The sequence below is a fragment of the Nothobranchius furzeri genome, chromosome 6 (assembly GCF_043380555.1).
Source record: "Nothobranchius furzeri strain GRZ-AD chromosome 6, NfurGRZ-RIMD1, whole genome shotgun sequence".
NCBI classification, from domain to species: domain Eukaryota; kingdom Metazoa; phylum Chordata; class Actinopteri; order Cyprinodontiformes; family Nothobranchiidae; genus Nothobranchius; species Nothobranchius furzeri.
In genome coordinates, this window is record NC_091746.1 from 71,884,644 (window position 1) to 71,902,188 (window position 17,545).

At 41.8% G+C, this 17,545-nt stretch overlaps 2 protein-coding genes across 2 annotated transcripts in view; both read right to left on the minus strand.

The window, feature by feature from the left end:
- c6.2 (complement component 6, duplicate 2) overlaps positions 1–1,468 on the minus strand; it is a 43,716-nt gene extending 42,248 nt beyond the window's left edge. The window contains exons 1-2 of the mRNA XM_070552539.1: positions 1,352–1,468; positions 1,005–1,170 (exon numbers count right to left, since the gene is read on the minus strand). Of these exons, the coding sequence (XP_070408640.1) occupies positions 1,005–1,150 (146 nt within the window). The 5' untranslated portion in view covers positions 1,151–1,170; positions 1,352–1,468. The remainder of the gene's footprint in view (positions 1–1,004; positions 1,171–1,351) is intronic.
- Positions 1,469–4,539: 3,071 nt separating this feature from the next.
- On the minus strand, positions 4,540–16,959 carry LOC107375023 (regulator of G-protein signaling 7-binding protein B). Its single transcript, XM_015943362.3, has 6 exons — positions 16,642–16,959; positions 16,390–16,562; positions 15,814–15,944; positions 15,439–15,577; positions 15,291–15,361; positions 4,540–5,317 (listed from the first exon to the last, which is right to left on the minus strand). Exons 1-6 carry the CDS (start codon positions 16,759–16,761, stop codon positions 5,226–5,228), a joined length of 726 nt encoding a protein of 241 aa, XP_015798848.1. The 5' UTR covers positions 16,762–16,959; the 3' UTR covers positions 4,540–5,225.
- Positions 16,960–17,545: the final 586 nt, after the last annotated feature.

The following is a 17,545-nucleotide window of genomic DNA, read 5'->3' on the forward strand; positions in this document are numbered from 1 at the left end:
ATGTCTCAGAGAGTCACTAGTCAGCTAATGGCCAGCCTAGGCACGCTAATGGCTAACCTCTCCGATGCTAACGCCAGCCTATCCATGCTAATGGTCCGTCAAGGGGGTAGGAAATCCAGCTAGTGGCCAGCCTAGGCACGCTAATGGCTAGCCTCTCCAATGCTAACACCAGCCCGTCCAGGCTAAAGCTAGCCTATCCATGCTAATAGACAGCGGAGGGAGTGTGTGAACCAGTCAATGACCAGCTGAGGGCTGCTAGTCCCTAGCGTATCTAGTAATAACGTCGGTAAAGGTGCTATTCCTCAGTAAGCAGCGCCAGCCTTTCAGTTACCGGCGCCAGCTTATCATTAATCAGATCGGAAGTTAGCTTCATAATTTATATAGCCTCCTGTTGCTGGGCAGTAGTCTTAATTTTGGCCCCCATACCGCGCCATAGAACCGTAGGTTTTTGTGGGTCTGAGATCACTTCCAAAGATTCACTTGTTTCTGACTGAACCCGTGGAAATTTGGGCAACAAAAACCGATCCATTTTACCACTAGCTCTACCTTTCACTCATTCGCAGGTGGAAAATGATGTCAAAGGTTAACATCAATTTCCTGTTTTGGTTTAAGTTTTTACTATCTATGTGATAATTTACTGATTATTTTTGTTTTGTATGTTAAATATTATCACATCCACACGTTAAATTAAAATAAAATCATAAAAAAAATATCTAATATTTACTTAGGGGTGCAATGACTAATCCAGGGGTAGCTATAGCGCCCCCTAGCGCCCCCTGGCGCCACCACTGGATACAGATTGTCAGATAAATGAACTGTACTTTCAAGATTTTGCTAATCTAATCTGAATCTTCCAATCCAGATCTGACCAGTCTGAGCTCTTTGTTCTTCTGAATAGTCTCGATCCTTTCTGCAGAACGGCCCTTTAGTTTATCAGAAGCAAACCTCAGCTGGCTTTTGTGTTGAGTCTGATTCCTGTCTGCGGTGCACCAACACAGCCTCACCTGGTCCTGCTCTGAGTGCCGTGGTTGCAGGTTCTGGTGCAGATGGACCAGGAGGTCCAGGGGTAGCGGTCACAGAAACAGGCCAGACCGGTTGATATGCAGCTGAGGAGCTGCAGCAGCAGCATGGAGCTGCAGGGTGAAGCCATCAGGAGCCCTAAAACCTCCTCTGTTAGAATAATTTCATCTTGTTTTATTCAGATAAATAAACACAAGATCAGTCGAAATGTTTACTTTTATAAAGTTCTTTCATTCTGGGACGTTTTTCGTGTTGTAAGAAATCTAAAACTTTAGAAACAAAGGCAGCAAAATTCAACCCAACAGCTTTAAAAAGCCGAAATCTGACTCACGTTCAGCAGCGTCGTCTTCAGAGAAGCCTGTAGTCTGGTTCTAATCTGGGAGGAGACGCGGACCTGGTTCTAATCCCACAGGGATCCAGGAGCTCACGCACACCAATCAGAGTCCAGAACACAAACTGGACCAGGTTAGAACAACAGCCAGAGTTCTTATATAACCTCCGCTCCTGCTCCCAGTTACGGGAAGAGATCCGGAGTTGCCAGCTGCTAGGACACAAACCAGATGTTCTGATTCAAGGTGTGTGTGTGTGTGTGTGTGCGTGCGCGTGTGTGTGTGTGTGTGTGTGTGTGTGTGGGGGGGGGGGGGGGGGGGTATTTCACAATCCATCGCTGTTTTGGTTCCAGCTGATCAGGAATAATTTCAACTTTCATGGAAAACCAGAAAACTGTTTTGTTTAATGATCAAAGATGTTTACGTGGGAAAGTTCTACAGAACCAGGACCGGGATCCTCTAGGATCAGGTCCACGTCAGGGTTCTCCTGAACATTCAGATCTGTATAGGAAGATGAAAGTTTCCAGCAGAACCAGAACCATTCTTCACGGTTTTCTTCAACTGGGGACGGATGACCTGCAGCGGGTCGGTCCAGAACCACCAGCTCTTCATGATGTGGGTCAGATGTTGGGTTGGGTTGCCTTGAAGGCAGCAGAACCCTGGTCCAAGCTAGTTACGTACCAGAACCAGAACCAGGTTTTTGGACCTGTTTGGACCAGTCTGAATGGACCTCTGTGGAGTTAATTTTTTCGATCAAAGATCAGGAATTCTGATCCATTTGTCCACATTTCCGCTCTGGTTCTGGTCCATCTAGGTGGACCGGAGAGAAGCCAGAACAGCATCCGGACCGGTTCTACATCAGGGTTCTGTCCTGTCTGTAGAACCTGATGAAAGTGGTCCACCATAATCCCAGGTCCGGATCTGGAGGTGGTTCTGTCTCAGGAATCGGACCCGAGCCTTGGACTCTGAAATTTCTCCAGTCTCCTTAATGGTTCCTTGATGTTCTGCTCTGTTTTCAGTCAGTTTGATGATTTTCAAAGTTGATCATCAGAACCTCTTTGAAGCTTGGAGACCCAAATCTTCATTTTCATGGTTTCATCTAAATTGTTTTTCACTGATCTGTCTCAATTCAGCCGTGCTGGAGGGTTTTCCAGCAGGAAGGGCCTGTTTAAGGTCAAAGGTCAGACATGCTCCTTCAGGGTGTTCTGCTAGAGAGCAGAATTCATCAATTACAGCAGGTGGCCCTGGAGCAGCCCCGCACCATCACACCACCACCACCCTGTTTTAGTGTTGGTTCCAGATGGAGCAGGATGCTCTACTGATCCTAGGAATGTTGCCCCTGGTGGGGTTTCTGGTCCGGGGAGAAATCTGAAGTCTGACCTGCCCTGCTCACCTCAAGCGACAGCGTGTTGGATACATTTCTGTTACAGTAACTTCGTCTTCGTCCGCTTATCCGGATCCGGGTCGCGGGGGCAGCATCCCAACTAGGGAGCTCCAGACCGTCCTCTCCCCGGCCTTCTCCACCAGCTCCTCCGGCAGGACCCCAAGGCGTTCCCGGACCAGATTGGAGATGTAACCTCTCCAACGTGTCCTGGGTCGACCCGGGGGCCTCCTGCCGGCAGGACATGCCCGAAACACCTCCCCAGGGAGGCGTCCAGGAGGCATCCTGACCAGATGCCCAAACCACCTCAACTGGCTCCTTTCGATCCGGAGGAGCAGCGGTTCTACTCCGAGTCCCTCCCGAATGTCCGAGCTCCTCACCCTATCTCTAAGGCTGAGCCCGGCCACCCTACGGAGGAGACTCATTTCGGCCGTTTGTATCCGCGATCTCGTTCTTTCGGTCTTTACCCAAAGCTCATGACCACAGGTGAGGATTGGGACGTAGATCGACCGGTAAATCGAGAGCCTGGCTTTCTGGCTCAGCTCCCTCTTCACCACGACAGATCTGCTCAGCGTCCGCATCACTGCAGTTTGTCAGAACACCAGTCACCAACTGACGAAGATCGCTACAACCGAGGGCTTTGGGGTGCGGCCATCACACCCAAACACTGGATTGCTGAGCAGGCGCCCCACAGGAAAGTTCCATCACCGTCGGGGAATGATGGGATTAGCAAACCCAGAGTCTGGCCCGGCGGTGCTTGAATCGCAGAGACATCTCCTGGTTCCGTCTGGGGGAACTCGGGCGGAGCAGAGGAGAGAGCTCTTTCTTCGATCACCCAAATTAACGGAGAATCAAAATCTCAATCAGAGCACAGCGAGCCTGGTGAGTCAGATCCTGAGAGAACGCACCTGTAAACCTCCATTGGGGTTTTTAAGTCTCACTTAAAGACTTACTTTTATTCTCTTGCTTTTACTACCTAGCTATTTTATCGATGGTTTATTTACACTGTTCTTTTACTGATTTTATTGACTTCTCATTGTTGGTTCTTTGTGTTTTGCTCTAGTTGTTTTATTCTTTTATATTATTCTTTTAACCTTATATGTTTTTACCCCTGTACAGCACTTTGGTCAGCTCACATGCTGTTTTTAAATGTGCTTTATCAAATAAATGGAATGGAATGGAATGGAATGTAACGTTTTCTCTTTGCTTGATGATGAAACGCCGTGATTACCATGCTCTGCCCATGCTAACGCTACGCTAAAAAAATAGGGGGGGGGGGGGGTTGCTCTTTTTCATCAGGTGCAAAACTAGAATGAAACAATGGTGTAATTTTTAAAAACAAAATAAATGTTGAGAAAAACACACAAAAACATCGATAGTTTCATATAAAACTTTATTTGTTATAAAATGTCAGAAGCTAATCAAGATCAGCTGTTTGTCTCTACTCTGCAGGATGACCGCGCATCAAACACAAGCCGAAACATAAAACTACACACACGTGGTTTATTTACAGACTACACCGCACCTACATTCAGAAGAACCAGAACCCAACAGCTGTTTGGTTTTTGTTTTGCCAAAACAAGCAGAAAAGAGCCTTTTAACTGCTGGGAGACACAAATATTCACCAGCTTGTTAAACTTGAGCCAGAGAGGAAAAACAAGAGTTATCATTTCAAAATAAAAGTCCAGGAAGTGCATTTAGCACAAAATAAAAAACAGCAGCCACATTTTTGACTTTTCCCTTAAAAAAGTTTACTTTCTCTTTTAAGTTTTGACTCAACTGAACATGCTCTGTCTGCTGACGGCCAAACCTCCAGTTTTTACACAGTTACTGGGTTTGAGCAGAAGGTGAAACTCATCAGCTGTTAATGCAGAAAATGAATTTTCTGAAGTGCAACTGAACTTTTTAACCAGGCAAACATTTCTGAGTAACACTGACGACATCCAAGCATTAAAAACAAGCCTCAAACTGAGATTAAATCTGGAGGTTTTACTTTTTTCTGCTGAATTAGCTCTGAATCTTTTATTTTTCTAGCTGCATGAGTCGTGCTTACATCTAAGAGCCACGTATGCACGTTAAAGTGGACGATGGTTGGTGAACATGCTGCCACGTCACAAAGTTTAGCGCAGAAACACGGACGGCGACGCGTCGGACAAACGCCTGTGCATAGCCTGAATATTTACACTTATTAGCTTTAATTAGACTGAAGGTTTCATGAGACATTTCTAAAATAATGAAGATGTTTAAACTAAAAACAAAACAGACCGAGTGAGTCTTTTCTACGTGAACCTGAATCCTGCTGAGAACTTTACAGCAGAACTGATATTTGCTTTATTTAAACTCTTAAAAAGCCTAAATCAAGATTAGAAATAAAAAAGGAATAAAATCCAGATATTCCAGGATTACAATTTCAGATACCGTTTAACAACCATGAAGGATAGATGAACTGATGACAGGAAGTGAGATCAACGTACTTCCTGTGTGCCGATGAGCTCTCAGCCTGAAACCATGCAGCAGAGTCCGGGGAAGCGTCTCTTCCTCTGTCGGACCAGCGGGTCGGGGGTCAGATTTAACAAGCTGCTGTCGTCTGAAAACAAACAAACAAATAAACAAACAAACAAATGTTAGCCCACGGCCACAAATTCGCTCTCAGTTCGTCGGTCAGGCCTGGTGGACAGATCGTCCTGTTTCACAGCCATTCATTTCCGGTCATCCCGGTGAACAAAGGGTCCAGTGTCTGGTACCAACACCAGGATTTAGAAGGAGCATCTCAATTTGGATGCGGCTCCAAAATCCAGTAAACAACAGCTAATCCCCAGTAAACAACAGTTTATTCCCAGTAAACAACAGTTTATCCCCAGTAAACAACAGTTAATTCCAGTAAACAACAGCTAATCCCCAGTAAACACCAGTTAATTTAAACTGTTTAAAAAAAAACACAACAAGACACGCCCATGAGTCACGGGTGAGCACAGGTGAACGCCAAGCTCTGACAAATTTGTCAAATATTGTGGTGCTGGATTGAGATAAATGTTTTTTAGTTGGTGAAATCAACATATGTGGCAGTTGGCAGTATTATGCCCCCCAGGAAGGTGAAGCAGCAATCCAAACAAAACGAAAACGACGACGAGCTTCAGTACGTGGGACAAGGAGACATGGCAGGTGCGCATGGTGACAGAAAAGAAATATCGGAGTTGATACGCTCTGTCATAAAGGAAGAGATCAGCGTTGTGGTTAATAAACTGAACGCGATTATGGATGATATTTCTACTTGTGTGAGAAGACTGGGTGATGTGGAGGAGACTTTACCTAAACTGGACAGTCGGATGTCAAAGTTGGAGTCGGAGAATGCAAGGCTGAACAAATCCAACGCCGAGCTGAGAGAGAGGACGGAGCGGCTTGAAATGCAGAGCCGCAAATACAACCTTCGTGTGTTCGGATTATCTGGTGACATTGGAAAAACCGACCTGACTACTTATATGGACACGCTGTTTAAAGATTTGTTTAGAGGAAAACTTCTGCGGGAGCCAGAAGTGGAGATGGCGCACTGGATTGGACCTAGGAGGGACGCAGGAAGAGAGATGATGGTGCGGCTGCGGAGGCTTACAACAAAGGAGGAGATTATAAAGATAGCCAGAGAAGAACGTGTTTTCCAACTGCATGGTATGAAGCTGAAGATTTTTCTAGATCTGACCAGTGAAATGGCGAAAAAAAGAGCTGGCTTCTGGGAAATAAGGAGTAAGCTGAAGAAGGCTCAGGTGAGACACGGCCTAATTCATCCCGCTACCCTGATTCTGACTTTTAAAAATGAGACAAAAAGGTTCAATGAACCGAGTGAGGCTGAAGCTTACTACAAGACTGTGATTGAACCAGGGAAGAAGGATGGAGAATAATATGGACCAATTAAAAACGGTTTAATGAGTGTGAAGATGGACTGTGAGATTACTGTTTAGGTTATGTGAGGATTATGTTTAATTTTTATATAAGTATTAAATAACATCGCAAGATGGAAATGATAGCCCGTATAATAAGAGTGATATAATTTGGTTATTTATGTGTCTAGAGCTGGTGTGTAAAAATGTTTTATTTCATTACAGTGTTTGAGTTTGAGATGAATGACAGTATGAATGTGTTTGGTAAAATTATAAAAATGTTACAGGAAGCTCAGTATGATTTTTGCAGGCAGGAATTTATTCCAGATTTTGGATGACAGATCATGTTTGGTTGCGGGAAAAGGGGTTTAAAAGAGCTCATTTGAATGTGTGCAGTTTGAGAAATAAGGTGGTGGATATTCAAGAAATTTTGCAAAATTATAATTTACATGTGTTAGCAATATCAGAAACACATTTAGATGACACAATTAATAATGAAGTAGTAGAGGTTAGGGGCTATAATATTTATAGACTAGATAGGAATTTGTATGGTGGAGGTGTGGCCTGTTATGTTCAAAATCACATACCAGTTAGAGTAAGAACAGATTTCATGGTAACTGAAGTTGAGACACTATGGTTAGAATTGCAGATTCCTCATTTAAAAGCTGTCATTATTGGATGTTGTTACAGACCACCAAATGCTCCTATATACCACTTGGATCAGATAGGAGGTATGTTGGATAAGGCATGTGATCTAAGAAAAGAAATTTTTTTCCTAGGTGACTTAAATATAGACTGGAAATCAGGAAATTGTCCATTGAGGAATAAATTGTTTTCATTTACCAACATTTGTAATTTATCACAACTCGTGCAGGCTGATACTAGAATTCAAATGAAAAGTAATGGCAAATTTTCTACAACTTTGATTGACTTAATTTTTACCAATATGACAAATTTATGTTCTAAAGCCGTTTCGATTCCAGTGGGCTGTAGCGACCATAATTTAATTGCGGTAACAAGGAAAACAAAGATGCCTAAAAAAGGCCAATTATTTGTGTGCAGACGGATGTTTAAATATTTCAATGAAGATGACTTCATAGAAGATGTGAGGAAAATAAGTTGGACACAGGTTTTAAGTGAAGATGATCCATGCCAAGCAGTAGCAGTTTTCAATGAATTGTTCACAAAGGTGTTAGACAGACATGCTCCTATAAGGAAAAGTGCTGTGAGAAGGGTATCTGCTCCATGGTTGGATGAAGAATTAAAAGAATATATGAGGCAGAGGGATAAACTTAAAAATGAAGCAGTAAAAACTAATAGTCCAGATAAATGGAAAGAGTATCGTAGATCACGAAACTTTGTAACTAAATTAAATAATCATAAAAAACGGTTGTATTATCAAAAAAGACTAACTGATGCAAAATCGGATAGTGCAAGATTATGGGGTACATTGAATGAAATGATGGGTAGGCATAATAGGTCAGCTCCAACTTTTTTGGATGTAGGGGGAACTTATCTCACTAAACCAACAGAAATTGCTAATTATTTAAACCAGTTTTTAACTAATAAAATTAAGTTGTTACGAGATTCTATGGAAAATAGTCAAACCAAAAATATTTCCTATCAACTAATTAAACAAAAAATAATGTTAAATAAAAACTGCCAATTTCAATTTGATAAAGTGACTGAAGACAAGGTTAAGGAGATAATATTAAAAAGTAAAAATAAACCATCTGGCATAGATAATATTGATATAAAATGGTTCAAGTTAGTAGTAGATTTTATTTCATGTCCTATTGTTCATATAATAAATGGAAGTTTTAAAGAAGGTATTTTCCCATCTCAATGGAAAACAGCAAAAATAATACCTTTAATTAAGAACAATAGAGAACCACTGTCTGGTCAAAACAGTCGACCAATAAGTTTGCTACCAGCGTTAAGTAAAATCATGGAAAAAATTGCATATGATCAAATTCAAGATTATTTTGAGGTAAATGAATTGAACACAAAATATCAACATGCTTACAAAACAAATCACTCAACCACTACTGCACTTATTCAAATAACTGATTATTGCTTAGAGAATATCGATAATAATAAGCTAATTGGTTCTATATTTCTTGATTTAAGTGCGGCTTTTGATGTTTTAGATCATGATATTTTATTACAAAAACTTAAACACTATGGATTTCATACATCTGCTCTTAACTGGACTAAAAGTTATCTTACTGACAGAGAATATCAATTTTATTTCAATGGCAGTTTTTCTGAAAAGGGTCTGATGGAATGTGGTGTTCCACAGGGAAGTTGTTTGGGACCACTTTTGTTTTCTATTTTTTTGAATAATTTTCCGTGGGTGCTGCAACATGCGACTACAGCAGTATATGCAGATGATATTACTGTTTTAGCTTCAGCACATACGGAGAGTGCATTGAATGAAATATTAAATGAAGAGTTAAGAACAGTCGAGCAGTGGATAACTGCTAACAAATTAGTGATTAATGCAGGAAAAACTAAATGCATGGTAGTTGGCTCCAAACATACTTTACAGACGATGCCAAAGTTACATTTAACCCTGAGTAACAACATAATAGAACAACTAGAAGAAGTAAAATTACTAGGAGTTATAGTTGATTGTAAATTATCATGGACAAGCCAGATTAATTATGTTTTACGCAAAATGGGGAGAGGTATGGGCATAATTAAATTTTGTTGCAAATTTATACCACAATATTTACTTAAATGCCTTGTTCAATATTAGTGCTTTCTTGTGTAGATCAAGCATCTGTTATTTGGTCCAGTACAAGTGAAAATAATTTGCATAAGCTACAAGTTGCACAAAATAAAGCAGCTCGTATTGTTTTAGGCTGCCCTTACAGAACGAATGTGGGAACGATGCATGAAAAACTTGCTTGGCTTGATGTGAAGAGTAGATTGAAGTATTTCGTGGTAACAACTGTGAGGAAAATAATAATTACAAAAACACCAAAAATTATACATAGCAAATTAATGTTTTTTTCAGATAATCATACTTATAATACACGACAGATAAATGAGATGAAATGTATTTTACCACGCAGTAGAACAAATCAAATTCAACGATCTTTTCACTATAAAGCTATGCTTGCATGGAATGCATTACCTAGATTTTTAATTTTTGAAAGTAATAACATTTCTTTTCATAAGAAACTGAAAATTTTTTTGTTTACACACTTAATTGTATAGTGACTATGAACTCTGCAACGAAGGATTGAAAATCTGTGTTTGAGGTCGAGTACTGGATATCGATGAACTATGATACGAAACAATGGACATGATGTAACCATTCTGTTATATTTTATTTTCAATCTTTATTGGTGTGATTAACTCCTTTCCCGATATTAGTTTATGTATGTAATTTTGTTCTAGATATGTGATTTCATCTTGAGCTACTGGTATTATGGGAATTAGGGATGTGTGTGCGTGAATGTGTGTGTGTGTGTTTGTGTGTAAAGGGTATTATCTCATGTAAACAACTGTATGAAAATGTATGAGACCCCAGGAAGACTAGCATCTGCACTTAGGCAGAAGCTAATGAGGATCTCAATAAAACGAAACGAAACGAAATCTCTAGTAAACAACAGCTAATCCCCAGTAAACAACAGTTCATCCCCTGTAAACAACAATTAATCCCAGTAAACACCAGTTAATCTCCAGTAAACAACAGCTAATCCCCAGTAAACAACAGTTAATCTCCAGTAGACACCAGCTAATCCCCTGTAAACAACAGTTTATCCCCAGTAAACAACAATTAATCCCAGTAAACACCAGTTAATCTCCAGTAAACACCAGCTAATCCCCTGTAAACAACAGTTTATCCCCAGTAAACAGCAGTTTATCCCCTGTAAACAGCAGTTTATCCCCTGTAAACAGCAGTTTATCCCCTGTAAACAGCAGTTCATCCCCTGTAAACAACAGTTCATCCCCTGTAAACAACAGTTTATCCCCTGTAAACAACAGTTTATCCCCTGTAAACAACAGTTTATCCCCAGTAAACAACAGTTTATCCCCAGTAAACAACAGTTTATCCCCAGTAAACAACAGTTAATTCCAGTAAACAACAGCTAATCCCAGTAAACACCAGTTAATCTCTAATAAACAACAGTTTATCCCCAGTAAACAACAGTTTATCCCCAGTAAACAACAGTTTATCCCCTGTAAACAACAGTTTATCCCCTGTAAACAACAGTTAATTCCAGTAAACAACAGCTAATCCCCAGTAAACACCAGTTAATCTCTAATAAACAACATCTAATCCCCCGTAAACAACAGTTTATCCCCCGTAAACAACAGTTTATCCCCAGTAAACAACAGTTAATCCCCAGTAAACAACAGTTAATCCCCAGTAAACAACAGTTAATATCCAGTAAACACTAGTTAATATCTAGTAAACAACAGCTAATTCCCAGTAAACACCAGTTAATCTCCAGTAAACAGTTAATCTCCAGTAAACAGTTAATCCCCAGTAAACAACAGTTAATCCCCAGTAAACAACAGTTAATATCCAGTAAACACTAGTTAATATCTAGTAAACAACAGCTAATTCCCAGTAAACACCAGTTAATCTCCAGTAAACAGTTAATCTCCAGTAAACAGTTAATCCCCAGTAAACAACAGCTAATCCCCAGTAAACACCAGTTAATCTCCAGTAAACAACAGCTAATCCCCAGTAAACACTATTTAATCTCTAGTAAACAACAGCTAATCCCCAGTAAACACCAGTTATTCACCAGTAAACAACAGTTTATCCCCTGTAAACAACATCTAATCCCCAGTAAACACCAATCTCCAGTAAACAACAGCTAATCCCCAGTAAACAACAGCTAATCCCCAGGAAACAACAGCTAATCCCCAGGAAACAACAGCTAATCCCCAGGAAACAACAGCTAATCCCCAGGAAACAACAGCTAATCTCCATGAAACAACAGTTAATCTCCAGGAAACAACAACTAATCCCCAGTAAACAACATCTAATCCCCAGGAAACACCAGTTAATCTCCAGTAAACAACAGCTAATCCCCAGGAAACAACAGCTAATCCCCAGGAAACAACAGCTAATCCCCAGGAAACACCAGTTAATTCCAGTAAACACCAGTCAATCTCCAGTAAACAACAGCTAATCCCCAGTAAACACCATTTAATCTCTAGTAAACAACAGCTAATCCCCAGTAAACACCAGTTAATCACCAGTAAACAACAGCTAATCCCCAGTAAACAACAGCTAATCCCAGTAAACATCAGTTTATCCCCAGTAAACATCAGTTTATCCCCAGTAAACAACAGCTAATCTCCAGTAAACAACAGCTAATCACAAGTAAACAACAGCTAATCACCAGTAAACAACAGCTAATCTCCAGTAAACAACAACTAATCCTCAGTAAACTGCAGCTAATCCCCAGTAAATAATAGTTAATCCCCAGTAAACAGCCAATCCCCATAAACAACAGCTAATCCCCAGTAAACAACAGTAAATTCCCAGTAAACACCAGTTAATCTCCAGTAAACAAAAATTAATCTCCAGTAAACCGTTAATCCCAGTAATCAACATCTAATCCCTAGTAAACACCAGTTAATCTCCAGTAAACAACAGTTAATCCTCAGTAAGCAACAGTAAATTCCCAGTAAACACCAGTTAATCTCCAGTAAACAAAAATTAATCTCCAGTAAACAACTGTTAATCCCAGTAATCAATATCTAATCCCCAGTAAACAACAGTTAATCTCCAGTAAACACCAGTTAATCTCCAGTAAACAACAGCTAATCTCCAGTAAACAACAGCTAATCTCCAGTAAACAACAGCTAATCACCAGTAAACAAAATCTAATCTCCAGTAAACAACAACTAATCCTCAGTAAACTGCAGCTAATCCCCAGTAAATAACAGTTAATCCCCAGTAAACAGCCAATCCCCATAAACAACAGCTAATCCCCAGTAAACAACAGTAAATTCCCAGTAAACACCAGTTAATCTCCAATAAACAAAAATTAATCTCCAGTAAACAACTGTTAATCCCAGTAATCAATATCTAATCCCCAGTAAACAACAGTTAATCTCCAGTAAACACCAGTTAATCTCCAGTAAACAACAGCTAATCTCCAGTAAACAACAGCTAATCTCCAGTAAACAACAGCTAATCTCCAGTAAACAACAGCTAATCACCAGTAAACAAAAGCTAATCTCCAGTAAACAACAACTAATCCTCAGTAAACTGCAGCTAATCCCCAGTAAATAACAGTTAATCCCCAGTAAACAGCCAATCCCCATAAACAACAGCTAATCCCCAGTAAACAACAGTAAATTCCCAGTAAACACCAGTTAATCTCCAATAAACAAAAATTAATCTCCAGTAAACAACTGTTAATCCCAGTAATCAACATCTAATCCCTAGTAAACAACAGTTAATCTCCAGTAAACAACAGCTAATCCTCAGTAAACAACAGTCAATTCCCAGTAAACACCAGTTAATCTCCAGTAAACAACAGTTAATCCAAGTAAACACTAGGTAATCTCCAGTAAACAACAACTAATCCCCAGTAGACAACAGTTAATCCCAGTAAACAGCAGTTAATCTCCAGTAAAAAAAACAGTTAATCCTAGTAAACAACAGCTAATCTTAGTAAACAACAGTCAATTCCCAGTAAACACCAGTTAATCTCCAGTAAACAACAGTTCATCCACGTAAACACCAGGTAATCCTCAGTGAACAACAGTCAATTCCCAGTAATCACCAGTTAATCTCCAGTAAACAACAGTTAATCCAAGTAAACACCAGGTAATCTCCAGTAAACATTAACTAATCCCAAGTAGACAACAGTTAATCCTAGTAAACAACAGTTAATCTCCAGTAAACAACAGTCAATTCCCAGTAAACAACAGTCAATCTCCAGTAAACAACAGTTAATCCAAGTAAACACCAGGTAATCTCCAGGAAACAGCAACTAATCCCCAGTAGACAACAGTTAATCCCAGTAAACAACAGCTAATCTTCAGTAAACAACAGTCAATTCCCAGTAAACAACAGTTAATCTCCAGTAAACAACAGTCAATTCCCAGTAAACAACAGTTAATCTCCAGTAAACAACAGTTAATCCAAGTAAACACCAGGTAATCTCCAGTAAACAACAACTAATCCCCAGCAGACAACAGTTAATCCTAGTAAACAACAGCTGATCCTCAGTAAACAGCAGTTAATACAAGTAAACACCAGGTAATCTCCAGTAAACAACAGTTAATCCAAGTAAACACCAGGTAGTCTCCAGTAAACAACAACTAATCCCCAGTAGACAACAGTTAATCCCAGTAAACAACAGTAAATCCCAAGTAAAAAACAGTTAATTTCATGTTGAAAGGGTTCTGCGAGCTACGGTGACCAGATGTCCCGCACAGTCCCGCATTATTGACAGTTTCCCGTTTCGAGTTTCAACCTTATAGAAGAAACTGAGGAGAAGTCTGCCTGTTGCTGTCAATCAAATGGAGGCGGGACTTTATGGCAGATCCGGAGCGTGCGTGGAGCGCGCCCGAACCACCAAAACACGCGTGAGTGAGCACGGAGGAGAAGATGCTGTAAACTCGTGAATTAAACGTGTTCAGAGATACTCGACAGTCTTTGTTGTTTCTGAGTCATTCTTCATGTCTCGGTGCGGAGTCGGATATGAAGAGGTCAAAAGCAGGTTCTCCAGGAATTAGACAGGTCCATGATAAACACAATGGAGGCTCTAACACAGGCACGGTGCTGCGGTTTCAGATACCTGCTACATGCTGAGTGAGTAGCCCCTGACTGCTGTACGCAGATCGGGGCGGGGCGCGGTGGGCGGAGTCAAATGTGCCCCGCCCTGATCTGCGTACTGCCATCACCCTAACCCTAACCCTTGTGAGCTACACTCTAGTAACATTCACAGTATCTGTAACTTTTATATCCTTGATGACAGCTGAAACAACGTCAAACCAAAGAACGGTTCGGAGTGAAAATGGCTATTTTGTTGCTAATTTGCAGGAAATATTTAGAAGAAAGTTCTACAGAAAGTAGCTAAGGGTCCTCAGAAATGTAGCTAGCTTTGTCACTAGGCGTTAGGAACAGCGACAAAGTGGCACTGCCTCTCTCTCTGCTGCTAAAGCTACGGATAGCAAATGCTACGGGCGATGCCTGAGCGTGAACGCGCATGAAGCAGCCTGCTCGACCCGAGCATCTCTCTTTTTCTGTGATTTTACAGAAAAACAGGCAATCACAGTAAAAATGCCAGGGCTCATTCTACAGGACCAGGGCATTGCAGGAGAACGTATGAAGAAGACATTTATTATTTCTATACATGTTTTGGCCGTCACACTTCCATAATGCCACAAATCACCTAAAATCACATCAAAACGCGGACTAAATGATTCTCATTGTTAGTTTCAAACCATTATGCTTCATAAATGACTTCACGCGGAGTCCAAAACCCACTCCTGTTCTATCTGATAAACGGGCTGCATTCCATTAAGAGTCGTGCCTGGTTACATTTCAGAGAACAAGAGGGAGCAGAGTCTTCAGAAAGGGAACACAGCCCACTGCTAATCTTAAGCTTATCGACTCAAAAACAGGCGTCTTTTTAATCCCTCTGAATATTTTTATAATTAAATGGAATTATTTTAAAGGCAGAACGCACAAAATACCTTGATTTTTCAGTGGCAATGGCATCGTCTCCCTGAGTTTGCTGAGTAGGTTTCTCATCTCTCTCATATCTCTGTCAAAAACAAACCATGACTCAGCAGATTGTTCGCCAATAGACAGAAGTTAAAAATACACGGGCGAGGATTTTACCTTTCTATGTTTTCTATATCAGTTCCCACCAGCCACTGCTCATGAGGAAAATCAATGGGAGAAGAGGATCGTTCTTCCAGGATGGGAACGTCGGAGCTCTCGTCCACCCTGAAGTCCACCCTTGGCTCCGAGTCCGTCCCTGTTGGACGGAGGCACAAAAGTTACCAAAAACAAGACAAATAACGGATTTAAGAGAGAGATTTGTTTTAAAATAAAATAAGATTTAGTTTGTTTTAGGTGTTGTTTTTTTAACGGTGACCTTGATTACAGAAGGTCGTCTGATAGAGGTTGTTCTAGGACAGGTGATCTAACAACAATAATAAAAGAACAAAGACATCAGTGTTTGTCTCGGGTCTCTGGGGCACGCTGGTGTACTTTTTCTGTGGAGCTGCAGCACCCCCAGCAGGCACATGGACTTCAGCATCTCCATGATGAACATCTCCAGGCAGCACTGCAGCTGGATGAAGAGCCGGCAGATTTCTGGATGGATCTCTCCGTCCTCGGGCCTGGAGCGGGAATGTGGAGCGAAAGAAGGATGAGGACAAAGATGGAGGACGAATTCCTGACGACAAATCGGAATCGGCTCTTAAGCAGGATCGGTGCACATTCCTGGCTAAATACAAGAAATAAATGATGATAGTTTATTGTGTATTAATCTGATTAAAGGAGATGGGGTTGCTGGTTCGATCCCATGCTTCCCAGTCTTTAGCGCCGTGGCACTTCTCACCTGTGTGGATAAATGCGTGTGCCAAACGCACAAACATCAACAACAACAAGTCAGAACACGCGTTATTTGTTTTACTTCAGAACTGAACGTGATGTTTGAATAAAGGTGAAAAGATCACGTCTTTATTTTAGTCTCTAACTTTTATGTTGGACAAGCCGAGACCATTAAGCTCTGGTGGTGGGACCCAGACAGCAGAACGGATGCTGGAGGTCTCGCTGCCCTACCCTGAGACTGAGATGACGGCCAGGTCCCGGTGGGCTGCCCGGGCCATGGAGCATCCTTTAGTCCGGGTCTGGTGCATCAGCGCCCGCAGGGACGGACAGTCTGCGGAGATCTCGCCCACGGAAATGACCTGCTCCCGGTACAGAGCCACTAGGGTGTTGAACTCCTGGACGGTCTGAGCAGAGACAGAAAGATGCGGATTTACCTCGAATCCGTCCTTCAGACCAGCCCGCCTCCCCGGCTCTGCTACCCACCATCCTGCTGCCGTCCACGGCTTCCTCCGCGCTCTCCCGCCGCTCCAGCTCCGCCCTTATGGGGAAAATGCTCGCGGCTGATTTGGGGCGCCTTTTCCGCCCGTACGGTGCAGAACACATGCATGCACCCCCGGTACCGGACCCCACTCCGACCAAACACCGAACGGATAAAACTAACGATGTGGGAATGGAGAGACCCGCTCGGAGGAGGATTTTTCCGGTTACCGGTCTAGGCCCCGCCGGAGTCTGCGGTAATTCCCCGGAACAGGAGCGATGGCAGCCCCGCCAGCTGCCTCTGCATCCCAGCCGAGAGGAGAGTCACCTTCAGCCGCCTGTGAAGGCCGACGGGCGGGGAGGCTGCTCCGTCTTCCGCCTCTGTCTCACGTGTGAAGAGCCAGCAGCAAAACAACCCCCCCCCCCCTCGGCTCGTTTAACCGTTTCTGAGCTCCGGTGGTTCAAACAGGTGCGCGTGAACCTGAGAGTTGGACTGATATTTCACCTGCATACATATGTTAACATGATGTTTGTTAGGGTGAACCCGAACCAACTGAACCCACAGGGTCCAAACACACACCTGTGTTGATCTGAACCCATTATGGTCAAACCGCACCTGTGTTAAACTGAACCCATTATGGTCTAACCACACCTGTGTTAAACTTAACCCATTATGGTCTAACCACACCTGTGTTAAACTGAACCCATTATGGTCTAACCACCTGTGTTAAACTGAACCCATTATGGTCTAACCACACCTGTGTTAAATTGAACCCACTATGGTCTAACCACACCTGTGTTTAACTGAACCCATTATGGTCTAACCACACCTGTGTTAAATTGAACCCATTATGGTCTAACCACACCTGTGTTAAATTGAACCCACTATGGTCTAACCACACCTGTGTTA

Bases quoted from the DNA above. Each gene is read 5' to 3' on its own strand.
- LOC107375023 (XM_015943362.3), bottom strand. From the start codon at position 16,761: ATGTGTTCTGCACCGTACGGGCGGAAAAGGCGCCCCAAATCAGCCGCG. The intron at 15,362-15,438 runs GTAAAATCCTCG...TGTTTTTGACAG, and splicing joins GATATAGAAAACATAGAAAG to AGATATGAGAGAGATGAGAA. The intron at 5,318-15,290 runs GTATTTTGTGCG...GTTTGTTTTCAG, and splicing joins ATTGCCACTGAAAAATCAAG to ACGACAGCAGCTTGTTAAAT.